We start from the raw sequence: 13849 nt of genomic DNA, 5'->3' as shown, positions 1-13849 counted from the left end.
GGGATGTTCCCTGAAACCTGAACAGACCAGAATGATGGTTTACACTTAAACAAATGACAACACACCTGAATACAGGCAACAGGGTTAAAACCTCTCTATGAATAAGCCACTTTAAAAAAAAAAGACTGCAATCTCCACGATATGATGATTTTCTTTATCACGATCGAGGGATCTCTGATGAGTACGAGACAATGAATAACAGCTCCATCGTGAACATGCTCTGTGCAGTTAGCAGAAGAGAACTGAACACACAGCACCTGTCACGGCCTCACCCAGTAGCCACTGGTTTCCAGAAAACCCAAAACAAAGAAACGGAGCAGCGATGGTCTCCATGGACGACAGAGTCCACTTAAGCAGACTGTGGTCAGCCCTCAGCTTTAATTCCTTAATGGCTGCTCTGACCCTCTGGCCTCGCCTCCTCTCTCAGGCTCAAATTGTTTTTACATGGCTTCCCTTTGAGAAGCTCTTGGCTCCTGATTGCATTAGTATTGGGCTGAACGGGCTAAAGGCTTTTGTGTCGCAGGCTACATTAGTGTTAATTCAGTGTGTGTTTGTGTGTGTGTGCGTAAGGCCATATGTGTGTCTTCATTTGTGTTCTCGTTTGTGGGCCCATGTGCAACTACCTGAGACATTGATTGAAGTATATAAACCATAATAATCTGCCAAAGCTGGGAGTACAGCTTCAACGTGTCTAATGTTGTTTTACAGACTTCGGTTTTGGGGAGATTTTCTAATTTTACTTTGATTAATACAAACTAATACATTTTAATGTGCAGTTTAAAAGTATATGCAATGTTGACTTCAGCCTGTAGCCTAATTTTGACTACATGATAACTAAATGGGGACATGGAGGGGGTGATTGAGATGTTTTGGCTTCATCTTTAGGAAGCGGTCTATTGTGATTCAGTGTCTCTTTGAGTCAGTTTATTAATGTGAAGTTTTACGACCTGATAATAATATGATTTTACTACACATCAGGGATCCCTTGATCGTAATAAAGAATAATTGTTGATGTAGCCCTAAAATCAAGTGAGTAGAAGAGGAGAAAATCAAGGAGAGGAACCTGGAACTGGTTTTCCAGTTCAGTGAAATAAGTGGGTTAGCTCATGTTCGAGCTAGCATGGCTTACATTGGGTCACAACAGGAAGTGTTGCTAACTGACTGACTGGTGATGATAACAGCTGATTAACAGGGTCTCTCCTTGCATCATGGGAACTCTCAGCACAACCAGATCCAGAGACTCCACTCCACCTTCTGGCCCTTTTCTCTTATTCATTTATTCTTATTTTTGAGCAATAGACTCGTCGTTCTTCAGTTTATTTCCCTCGCTCTCTCCCTGTTGTTCTCTCTCTCTCTCTCTCTCTCTCTCTCTCTCTCTCTCTCTCTCTCTCTCTCTCTCTCTCTCTCCCTTATCCTGGTTTCCTGCCTTCGTCTGCTCAGTACAGTATCAGCCCCACAGACTGTCTGTTATGTAATGGTCAGGTGACGTGCTGGCCGGTTGAAGGGCCTTTAAGGCCGGCCGCCCTGACATCCACAGCTTCTAACTGCCACGCTGCCTCACCAGTGACAGAACCTTTTGTCGTGTCCGAAGCCACAACATGCTTTTAGTGAATCTGTCTCTTCCATCTTTTTATTTCCTAATGTCTTTTTGAGAAAGTCCTCCTGTCAAAGTCCCATCAGGAGACAAAACCTAAACCTAGAAACTAGCAGGTAGACTGATGATCATTTCACATCGGCAGTGTTTGATGCTGTGTTTACGTTGACGCACATTCAAGCCAGTTTTAATTCAGTCAAGAAGAGAAATCAAATGCTCTCTACGTCAAAAACACAATAAAAATCTAACCTTATGAAAGAAAAGGAATAAAACATAAAATCCCCCAAATCGTATTTAACGCCACCTGGAGGTTGACTGAAGTGTAGGTCATATCTGCAGGACTTTGAATTTGGGTTAGGGTTATGAAGACAGTTTGGTTCTCTGCTGAATGGCTCCTGTTGAAGACGTCAGCTTTGACGAGAGAACTCTTCATGGGAGAGCCGTTGGAATGCCTACATGAATTAGCTGCTTCTAACTGAGGCAATTATTGACACCTACTTTATTCCCACTGGGCCTCCCACATATTGCCAACGGGCACTCTTTATAATGGCACATTGTTTTCATGAGTCACGAACACGCTCCTTGTTTGATTATGCACCATTCAAACAGGTTGTGTACATCTCCAGCACATGATGTCTTCAGAACACTGTGGGCAAGAATGTTGTGAAGCTGGTGGAGCAGTCGAGAGGTTTTCAGTTGTAACTGAACCAGTGAATTTAGATCAATAGCCTCCTCACACTGGCACAGACTGAGCAACAATTAAAGGTTTAAATGATCTATATGAATGTATTTGAAATCAAAAGCTTAAAAGGAAAATGGCAACAAAACAAGTTCATTTGGAAGTGGTTATTACACCCCCCCCCCCCCTCGTGACTGTTCTGCATTTGCATTGTTGAAACAGAGGTTATAACAGTTATAAAAGACAAAATATCTCAGTGTGTTTTATGTTTGCTCATAATCCAGATAAACAGCCTGTGTAAATATCCTCATGGTTGTGTTTCTGTGGTTTTAGGTGCTGATATTTGCTGAAGATGAGTAGTGGGAGGGCGGACAGCCCGGAGCCCCCCCGAGGGGGAGAGTCTCTGAAGAGGAAGGACTGCCAGTCGGACCTCCTGGGACCCAGGTGAAGACCTTCATCCACAGCCTCAATTACTGGTGTCCACCCCCAAAATATCAACTCCGACCACCACATAGTGATTTTCTGTTTATCTTATCTATCTAGACACACTAACACATAGACAAACACAGTGACAGGACACATTTGTGTAGGGACTGAGTTAAAGAGAAGAGGGAAAGAGGTGGAAGGACTTTGCAGGACAATTTAGAAAAATGCTGGCTCAGCATTTCCTGCAAGCAGTGGTTCACATAAGAGCTAACAAGTGGTCGAGCTCTCACTGTTGGAGAGGAGGTGTGAAGGTTGTAGTGACGATGCACTGACGTTATAATGAGGAGAAGGTTTGAGACGTGCACAGTTGCAGTCATGCATCCACCTCAAGTGTCAAACTGCAGATAACCACCCTGTGCATGAAGTTAAAGTCTTCATTTAACCACTAAACCTAAAATCACCTCCCTGTGCGGCAGCCCGAAGAGGAGCACCGAGAGGAGGAACCGGGAGCAGGAGAACAAATACATCGAGGAGCTGGCAGAGCTGATCTTCAACAACATCAACGACATGGACGACCTGAACGTCAAGCCGGACAAATGTGCCATCCTCAAGGAGACGGTGAAGCAGATCAGGCAGATCAAGGAGCAGGGTGAGGAGCTACTTTTTTATAATGATGATGAAATGATGTGAATGTTCCTCTACATATTTTTATTGAACATTCATCTTCTTAAGTGGAGCCGACATGAGTTGTGCCACATTTAAATTTTTCTCTCACAACTATTTTGCAATGAAAGAGGAGCTTTATTCTCCCAACCACAATCACGGGTGGGGGGGGGGAGTGGAGAATGTGGTTGTTGTAGTAAGTGAGGACTCTTAAGTAATCGTGTGATTGAATCGAGTTCAGCAACGCAATCGCATCAACGGAGGAACTGATGAGATGAAATGTGAATTACTCCTCACAAGTGAAAACGAACCGAAAATTCTAAATGCAATTAAGCAACTTTAAAAATACAGACTGAAGGGGGGGGGGGGGGGTTGATAACATCCAGCTCCTTCCACCAACTGAATCTAAACGTGTGTGAGTGTGACCCTGCACAGATCCTGTAGTGATCATGTGTGTGATGATGGTGTCTGTCTCTGCACCACCATCACCATCCGCGCAGTTGTGTAACACTGTGCAACATGATGCGAGCGTGTAGCTCTGCCCCGGGCTCTGTCTCTCGAGCTCCCTACCTCCTGCTCTCCTTCCCTCCACCTTCCTCTCGGTTTCACCTCTCCTCCCCCTTTCCTCTCTGTTCTTTTACTTTCTTCTCCTCTCCTGTTCTCTCCTATCATATCAATTCCTTTCCTTCTTTTCTCACCATGTCCTTTCCTTTTGCTTTTCTTCATTTACCATCTTTTCCTTCCCTCCTCTGTCCTCTCTGTCCTTTTATGTTATGTTTCTTCCGTTGTTCTTTTCCTTTCCTGTTCTCTATTCCCTCACTTGTCTCTCTTCTCCTTTCCTTTCCTTTTTGCTCTCTTTCATTAACCGTCTTTTCCGTCCCTTTCCTTTCCTCCCTCCCTTCTCTTTCTATTGTTTGACCTTTCCTTTCCTCCTTTTCTCCTCCTCCCTCCTCTCATCATCTCCCTCCCGTTTTGTCCTCTGCCAGTCGGTGTGCACATGTTGTTGCACTGTTTGTGTCTGTAAGACAACAGCTGAATAAACACACATGCGTACAAACAAACACACACACAAAATGTTTCATCCCGTTTCTATTGCATTGATTAACAAATTAAAACGACACCTAAAATCAAAGAACCCATCTTTGAGAAAACAATCATTCCACATTTGAGCTGATGTCCCATCCATTAACATGGAGGTGGTGGGGTTATGACCTGTACTGTAGCCAGCCACCAGGGGCTGAGCGAGTCACCTGGACTTCACTTTTGCGTAGCTCCTGTGTCGTCATCTTTAGAGTTTAGTTGTTGGAAGCACACATCTCTGAGAGTGGCTGAGTTGTGTGTTGCTCAGTTGTGCAGATTGGATCATGTGCAAAGTTAGATTTTGTGTTTCACAGGGATTTTCCTCTCTGTGCCCGATGGTTGACGTTCACAGAAAACCGTGCACGTGAATCCCCCCCGCAGCCTGCTGAACACAATAACCACATTTAACCATGTTGTGCAGAAAGCTGGCACTGTGACTTTAACACTCCTCCACCTACATGACAGCCGGGCTCTGCAGTGACAGGCTTTAAGGGCTGATGACTCTGTGCAGCTCTGGTCCCACAACAGGAATGTGAGCTATGTGGCCTAATGGGGCCATGGGAGGCTTAACAGTCCAGTGGTACAAGCAGGGAGGAGAGAGGAGACCGGCCTCTAATAGGACTCTAAACGTGTGTAATGTACCGTGCGTTAACTCTGGCCGATACCTGGTCCCTGTGACGTCCCAGGCACTCAGACCTGCGGGTTCAACAGCAGCTGGAAGACGGTAGTTTAGAGCTGACGCTATTAAGAGGTTAAACGGAGGTTAAGTGATGTGTGTAATCAATGAAAAGTCCTTGTGTGTGTATATATAACTCAAAGTGTGTGTGTGTGTGTTGCTGTATTTTTGCCTGAAGGCGAGAATAACATGTGAGCATTGAATATTTTTCTAAGAAGCTGAGATTAATTTTCAAGGAAAACTAACAAACAACTGTTTGTTTGATTTACAGCCTGAACTTTTGACCTCCCATCTGAACATCACTATATTCAACAAATTCCTGAAAACACGTTGTCAAGGATTTGCTTTTTTCTAAAATATGTGTTTTATTTCTCTTATTTAAGAAAAGGGGAAAAGGATAAATAAATACTCCTGTGTTTCTCGATGTCCTTCACAGACAAAGCTCCGGTGGCGGATGAGGAGGAGGTGCAGAAGGCCGACGTCTCCTCCACAGGACAGGGCGTCATCGATAAGGACGCTCTTGGGCCCATGATGCTCGAGGTGGGTCACGACAGCAGTAACACAAAAGGGAACACAGGAGGAGGAGGGGGAGGAGGAGGAGGTGCAACGAGGAGACAGGGAACGAGGATTAATTTCTTTTGAGGCCACCGACCTGTAACTGACCCCCATAGTAGTTCGTTATCACGTTTTCACAAGAGACGCAACAAACTGCATCCGTCCAAATTAGGTCGTGCTCCTTCATCATCTTCATCATCATCATCATCATCGCAGCCACACAGAGGCTTAAGAGGAAGTCTGTCTTCAGTCCGACAGCCAGCGTTTCGTCTAAGTTGTTATTCGAAACACAACAGGAGCGCCGATCTGACTTTAAATGGTGTTACACTTTCACAGTTGCAGAGAGATAAGAGTCCCCCTGGTTAGTGGCGTCATCTAGCCTTCTGGAGTGTGTGTGTTTGTGTTTGTGTGTGTGTGTGTGTGTTTGTGTGTGTGTGTCTGTGTGCTTATGCTGTCTGTACGCTCACGGGTGTGTGGTGACGTATAACATGACACCCAGTGAAGTAAATACCTGACTTAAAAGCCAGATTAGAATAGGAGAGAAGGAGGCTCACACACACACACACACACACAAACACACACACACACACACACACGCACACACGGGATATAAATAGCTTTCATCAGCCGTATTATTGAGGCAAAGGGTCTATTCTATTCTATTCTACTCTAGTATATATTTACAGTAGTAGTTGTGTAGCTTGTGTAGTCATGTGTGTAAAGCTAAAGGACAAATTACAGTCTGTACATATAGGTGGAAAATGCTGAGTAGACAGGAATGACAGAATGGAAACACACACACACACACACACACACACACACACACACACACACACACACACACACACACACACACACACACACACACACTGCGTAAAAACACAAATCAAAACATCCAGATCTATTTAAAACTGTTCTCATGTCTGCTGATCCTTCTAATCATCACTCTCTCTTCTCTGCCTCCTCTTTTCTCCCCCTCCTCCCTTCCCCCCCCCTCCTCCCCCCCCCAGGCCCTGGACGGCTTCTTCTTCGTGGTCAACGTGGAGGGCAACATCGTGTTTGTCTCGGAGAACGTGAGTCAGTATCTGCTCTACCAGCAGGAGGAGCTGATGAACACCAACGTCTACAGCGTGCTGCACGTTGGGGATCACGCCGAGTTCATAAAGAACCTGCTGCCAAAGAGCATGGGTAAGAACCACAGACAGTGAACCGGACCACATCGGATGGAGGGGTCAGTCCAGCTCCTTCATGTTGCAGCGGTGGAAGAGAACGTTCAGCTTCAGGGGCTGCGTCCTCCAGAGGCTGCAGTCAAATGTTCAGCCTCTGTGTGTGTCTGTGTTCCAGTCAACCATCGCAGCGGTGACCCCTCCAGCAGGAACAGCCACACCTTCACCTGCCGCATGTTGGTCAAGCCCCAGGTGGACGGAGAAGAGCAGGCGACCTCAGAGCAGCAGGACACGGCGCAGCAGAAGTACGAGACCATGCAGTGTTTCGCTGTGTCCGAGCCCAAGTCCATCAAGGAAGAGGGGGAAGGTACTGACTTTGACTTTGTGTCTCTCATTTAGTTCCATGTGTTTTCTTGCTTTCCTTTTGTTTATTTTTCTCTCAGCCTCTTTTTTACTAACCATGTCTCTCTCCGTTTGTTTCTCTGACTTCTTACTCTTGCCCTTCATCATAAAATCTCTTCTCTCCCCATTTCCACCTCTGTCTCGACTTTCCGTCACTTTCCCATCACTCCATCCATCCCCCATTCTTCTTGTCTCTTGTGTCCTGTCCTCCTTTCGTCACCACTCCTCTCTACTTCTCCTCCCATCCATTGGGAGACACTAATTAGAGTGTGGCACTTTGTCATTTCCCCATCTTGTCTTATCAAACCACATGCACACCAGGGAGAAGAGTCTTTCTGGTGCTCTCATTTTAGACGTCTGACAGATACGGTGCCGATCTGTCCCCTGACGGCAGGAGGACGTCTGGTGGACAGACCCAGGGCTGCAGGTTGAGGGTGTTGTGTTGAGGGTGTTGTGTTGAGGTTGTGTTAAAGGAGACCTGCTGCTCATATTCAGGTTCATGAAGGTTTACATCCTCTAACGTACAGAAAACACTTCTCTTTCCTCACGTAACAAAATGTCAGACTTGAATGTGTTTGATTACGCGTCTGATAAACTGTTGAGTGAATTAAACAAACACAGAGAAGACTGTACGTTTTCTAATAACTTCTGATTAGTGTTGGTGTTTATTGTTAAAGTTGACAGGATTGTTTTCCTTAGTTTGTGACATCTGAAACTGTTAGTTAGCAGGTTTATTAAAAAACACAGGACGGATTATCACAAGACTTGAAGGATGTGGTTTAGATTAGGAAATAACCTTTTGGGTTTTGTAGTGGATCCGGATCAGGGGACAGATCAAGGATTATTATGAGCTAGTGAATTTAAATTTAGTTAACTGAATCGTTACGGTGAAAACACCAGTGATGTTGTTTGACTGGAGTACATTACATTAAGAGGTATTTCTAATAAACGTGCACATTCCTCATGAGACATGGTTATGGTTAAATGGTTAATAAAATAAAGTGAACTTGTTTCCTTGTGTTTAAATGAGGGAAGAGCTGAAGCTTAAGCAGGTGTGGAGCCCGAACAAGAGCCTACAGTTGACATCACAGTTTCTTTATGCAGTCTATTATATCATCAGTATTGTGTGTAGTCGCAGGATGTGACGAGAAATGGATTCCATCAACCCGCAATTTTCCAAATGTGCAGATTTCCAGTCTTGTCTCATCTGCGTGGCAAGAAGAGTCCCGGTCAAAGAGAGACCTGTGATGAAGTTCACCACCCGGCAGGACCTTCAAGGTTTGTACCTTGATGCAATGTCCTTTTCCCTGGATGTCCTAGTATGTATGTTATTGTAGGTTGTTTGAAAACCTGATCACTTCAGATATACAGTAAGGGTTGGAGCTCCAGGCTGGTTGTTAAGTAATTCCCCCTGCCGCTCCACATCGTCTGCTAACCCCAGTTCCATCCTCGTCCAGGTAAGATCACATCGCTGGACACCAGTCTGCTGCGGGCGTCCATGAGGCCGGGCTGGGAGGACCTGGTGCGACGCTGCATTCAGAGGTTCCACCTGCAGAACGAAGGCGACATGTCCTTCGCCAAAAAGCACCAGCAGGAAGGTGATTCCTAACAGAACCAGCACAGTTTCTTGGTTGCTGCTGTTTTTGTCTTTAGACCAGTACATCGAAGTGCACCAAGTATGTTTTAATGTGGAGATTTAGAGGATTTAGCAGAATTTCTACCTAATATCCTGTTTTTAATATCAGCAAAGATAACTCTCTGCCACTCGACTCACAGTACTGCTTGTTTCTGTCGGGCTCTTTCCAGTGTTGAAGAGCGGCCAGGCGCTCAGCCCCATGTATAGATTCTCCCTGGCAGACGGAACCACGGTCTCGGCTCAGACCAGGAGCAAGCTGGTCCGGTCTCCAACCACCAGTGAGCCACAGCTCTACATGTCGCTGCACAGCCTGCAGAGGTACGAGCCACCAGGACTTTAACTCTGTCTCTGCTGCAAAGTGTCTTCTGCTCCATCTCAGGACGTTTTCACACCTGAGAGTCTGAATCGAGCTTCATGTGTTTCATTTCATCTGTTTAGTTTTGCTTTCACGATGTAATTTAGGGAGTAAAGAGTTTTGTCTGACATACGTACGTCCTGTTGTCATCACTTAAGTGGGCGGAGTCTACCTATACTTGACTTTGATTGGTTGGAGACAGCGTCTGACGTTGGTGTTTGAACATTAGCTCGTCGGAGGTGAAGACTGCAGCTGCTTCCTCTTCTTCTTCTACAGTTTAATGCTGTCTCCACTTCCTGTGATTGGTCCAAAAGTCCCCAAATTTGTTCGTCAGAAGTTCATCCTAAACCTGCATGATTCTGTCCAGAGAGCTTCACACGTCTCCTCCAATCAGTGGAGACAAGTTATACGATTTCTTGGTAGTGAATCACGAGTTTTGCCCTGTAGCTCGAGAACAAAGTTCATCTTTAAGATCTAAATTCTTCTTAAAATGACGCCCATCTTAAAATTAACATTGACTTTCCACTCATCATAGAAAAACATCATATCATGACTTTAATTACATAACAACAGATTTAATTTTTTCTTGTTTCTCTTGTCAACCTGTGTTGATCACATGTTCCCTCTCAGGCTCTTTGATGGGGGGGGCATCACTGCAGTGTGGGTAACCAACAAAGAGCCTGTTATTAACAGCTTCCGCCGCATGTATAGACCAAAACTGACACAAGCATCACCAGCCAGTTCAGTCTGCAGCACTTCCATCCCCTCCTCCCTCTGCTGGGAGCCACTCAACCAGTATCCAGCTGCTGGTGCGACCCTTCCCTTCATGGTCCTGACACCGGGTCAGAAAGCGATGCCAGGACTTGTTACCCACAGCCTCGCGGATCAATGGCGAGAACTTGGCCTTTTCTACTTCCACAAGTTTCACATTCAAATGCATCGCTCCAGCATTCAGCACAATGGGAGCTTTGTGTGTTTGATGTGGGGCTGAAGCCGATCCATGTTGAAGGCTCTCTCTCTCTGCCACGTCTTTGTTTTCCCACTTGTGTACACCGCCTAGAAGAGCTGCTGTCTGTTGATTTCTTCATGACGAGACTAATTGAAGCTGAACGAAGGGATATCACTGAACCTCTTCAGAATGCTACTCATCACTCTCTGTATATATTCACTGAAATTCAGCAGTAGTTCTGAAAAACAGAAACTTTACTGTATTTTTAATTTAAAAAATGACATAAAAACACTACTACACTATAATTCAATTAAAAAATCGTGCTTTTCTTATTTAATTACAGATGGTGCTTGACTTTTGTTGAAATGGGGTTATTACTAGAAAATGTCATTGTTTTACACGATTAAAACAAATAAACCACCAGCACCGCACTGGACCAGGACTGATTCTTGTTCCCGTTTCCTTCTCCCTTCAGGGATATCGGTGGTGGAATGACCACATATGCACCAGGCGGGCAGGTCGTGGTCAAGCCAATGACCCCAACCAGTGCGAGTGGTCCCTCTGCCTCCCCTGACGCCAGTGTCACCAGCAACACCCACCACTCCAGGTCAGCCCCCAGCACCCCTGGACGGGGTTTCGGGGCTGTGTCGGGTCGGGCCTCCACGCCTCAGGGGAACAGCCACGGACTCAAGCTGGGCAGCCCTTCTGCCCAGGGAAGCCCCAGCGTCAGCTCAGGGGCCCAGGGGGCCATGCTGTCTCCTCGTCATCACCAGAGTCCCGGCAGCAGCTGCAGCAGCCCTCACCTCTCCCAGCACCCCCCTGGTTCCTTCTCTCCTGTCGCCGGCCTCCACTCGCCCGCGTCCGTGTGCAGCAGCACCGGAAACAGCCAAGTGTTCAACTCCCTCAGTGCCCTGCAGGCCCTCAGCCAGGGCCACAGGGTCACCCAGGGCCTCACAGAGGGCCAGCATCCCGACTCACCTGACAGAAAGATGGCTGGCCTGCAGAGCCCTCTTCACTGCAGCAGCACAGGAAGCAGCCAGCTCGCGAAGAACCATCCCGGCTTAGAGGCTGACTTGTTTGGGACCTTTGGGGAGCAGCAGGACTTGTTGTTGTCCCAAAACCAGGAAGGTGAGCAGGGGGAGGACAAAGACGGTGACCCCGACAGCTTGGACAGTAATGGAGGTGAGCTCGGCGACACCACAAACCACCTTCTCAGCACCAAAGGGCACACGAAGCTGCTCCAGCTCCTCACCACTAAGTTAGAACCCTCTGATCCCGGCTCACCCCCGGGGCCCCTCAGGGACGAGCAGAACTGCAAGGACCCGCTGAGCAGGGTCGGGGGTGCCGGCGGGGCTGGGAATAACAACTACTCCACTTCATTAAAGGAGAAGCACAAAATCCTCCACAGGCTGCTGCAGAACAGCACCTCGCCCGTGGAGTTGGCCAAGCTGACGGCGGAAGCTACCGGGAAAGACGCCATCGGTCCCGAGTCGGCTGCGCTGGACAACATGGCCTCACTGGCTGAACTCTGCATCAAACAGGAGCCGGGCAGCCCCAAGAAGAAAGACAATGCACTGCTCCGCTATTTGTTGGACAGGGACGATAACGGCATCCTGGACAAAGCAGCGAAGATGGAGCCGGGCGATGGACCGAAGCTGTCCAGCATTAAGACAGAGAAACAGGAAGTGGGTTTCAACATGGCGGACCAGGTCAGTTTACAGTATTTACAGATAATCCAGTTAGTCATGTATGAAGCATTTCATTAGGTCAAATGAGAGGTTTTGCTGCTTTTCAATGTTTTATATAATTTTAAATGAAATATCTTTGTGTTTTTGGACGGTTGGTCAGATAAAATAATCCCTCTGAAGCTGAGACAGTATTTTAGTGATAATATATAGTGGTAATATTTAGTGGTAATATTTCGTTGTAATATTTAGTGGTAATATTTGGTGGATTCTGCTTCTTTCGGGCTCAAGAGTTTTGCCAACGTTCATATTTTGTGGCCTCCAGTGGTGAAAGTGAGCGGTACACCTGAAATCTAATCAGAATCAGAATCAGAATTATTTTTATTGCCATGTATATTTGCACATACAGGAAATTGCCTTGGTGTGGTTGGTGCACTGTACAAACAACAATATAAAAACAACAATAGAACAACAATATCTACAGTAAGAGAGTTATGGGCACGTACGGTTCTAAGGTGTAGAGATTGGTGATAGTGCCAATAATGTATAGTTATAAATTATGTGCGAGGGGGGGGTCAGCAGAGTCAGTGTGAAGCAGGGGGCTGGTTTGTGAGCCCCACTAATGTAATGCGTGTTCTAAGAGTGTAGCTGTCTTGTTTGTTTCTCACACAACAACAACTTTTAACCATTGAAAGTGGAGGTGCATTCACACGGAGGCGGAACCACTGAGTCAGCCTGTTGATCAGTTGTTCCTCCGGAGTGGAAGAGGAGGAGAGTCGCTCTCACAGGAAGGTTTCTCGTTTGGCTCTTTGTAGAAGGAGACGAGGTTTTGTTGAGCTGGAGCTGAATAAGCCAGGAAGCTGTTTGTGTTGTTCCTCAACAGACGTTTAAACTCCTCTGATGAAGCTCCAGCTAAACGGGAACAGGAGAAACAGAAAGATGAGGCGAAGGGCAGCGTGCATGCAAAGCAGCAGGTCACTCAGAACCTGTTTTATCGACGGTGCAAGTTGTGTTCACAGTCGAGTTGTGTTGTTGTGTTCACAGTCGAACGCAACACAACGTTTCACAGACTGGTGTAAATCAGATATAGGATTAAAGAAATGAATAATAACATTCACTGGTGCACATCAGATCTAAAATGTAAAAATGCAAATATCAGGCTTGAAATATTTCCTGCTTCTATTGTGTCAAAGACCTGAAGTGTCTTTTTAGTGACATCTAGCGGCAGCTGTGTGTAACTACAAAAAGCTGTTTAGTGAATGCAAGTTAAAATCTGGTTTCCATCAGATGATGAATGAGCCTGTTTATCACAGTGATGTTGATCGTTCACTCACTTCACACTGAAGCATTGCTCATCAGCCTTCTCATAGACGAGAGGAGGCTCCACAAAGGTTGTGTGTATATATATATATATATATATATATATACTCTTTAACTATGACTGGACGTAGACAGTTTTTTGGGGGCATGTCCTTCACATCCCCTTTTGCAATTTTCCCTTTATGTGTGTTAATATAGAGGTCACAGTGTGTGTGTGTGTGTGTGTCTGTGTGTGCGTACTGTAGCTAAACCGAGCTATGACTGTGTGTCTTATTGTACATCACACATGACCTCATTAGTGCCGGCAGTTTATTTTTAGCTCCTCCTCTATTCATCAGCCAAATGCCCGGAGGAAACCGTCCCTGTCTGTGTGTGTGTGTGTGTGTGTGTGTCTGTGTGTATGTGTGTGCGAGTGCATGTTTGAGTTGTGGGTGTGTTTTTGTATCGAGAGTTAAGTTGCAATGTAACAATGAGTTGTTAACAATAGTGAAGTTCACGTTCATGATATAAAAATAGATTTTCCCATTTTGTTTTGTTTTATTATTAGTTCTTGTGTCACTCTTAAATCCAAAAGTGAATTTAACAAAACACAAAGACAAAAAAACTTATTTTAAATGTTTTAATTATATGAAATAAATGGGTTGAAAAAAACTTTTGTCAGGT

At 45.8% G+C, this 13849-nt stretch overlaps 1 protein-coding gene across 4 annotated transcripts in view; it reads left to right on the top strand.

Annotated features, from left to right (window-relative positions):
* The window catches only part of LOC133968235 (nuclear receptor coactivator 2-like), a 37226-nt gene that overhangs the window by 14317 nt on the left and 9060 nt on the right, over nucleotides 1–13849 (top strand). For all 4 annotated transcript variants that reach the window (XM_062404161.1, XM_062404162.1, XM_062404163.1 and 1 more), the window contains 9 exons: nucleotides 2607–2717; nucleotides 3176–3348; nucleotides 5555–5658; nucleotides 6684–6861; nucleotides 7018–7206; nucleotides 8430–8519; nucleotides 8699–8839; nucleotides 9048–9195; nucleotides 10657–11890. In XM_062404161.1, the coding sequence (XP_062260145.1) occupies nucleotides 2626–2717; nucleotides 3176–3348; nucleotides 5555–5658; nucleotides 6684–6861; nucleotides 7018–7206; nucleotides 8430–8519; nucleotides 8699–8839; nucleotides 9048–9195; nucleotides 10657–11890 (2349 nt within the window). In that variant the 5' untranslated portion in view covers nucleotides 2607–2625. The remainder of the gene's footprint in view (nucleotides 1–2606; nucleotides 2718–3175; nucleotides 3349–5554; nucleotides 5659–6683; nucleotides 6862–7017; nucleotides 7207–8429; nucleotides 8520–8698; nucleotides 8840–9047; nucleotides 9196–10656; nucleotides 11891–13849) is intronic.

Source organism: Platichthys flesus, chromosome 14, assembly GCF_949316205.1.
Source record: "Platichthys flesus chromosome 14, fPlaFle2.1, whole genome shotgun sequence".
Lineage (NCBI taxonomy): Eukaryota > Metazoa > Chordata > Actinopteri > Pleuronectiformes > Pleuronectidae > Platichthys > Platichthys flesus.
The sequence above is the reverse complement of the archived record's forward strand: the minus strand, read 5'-3'. Positions and strand labels throughout refer to the sequence as shown.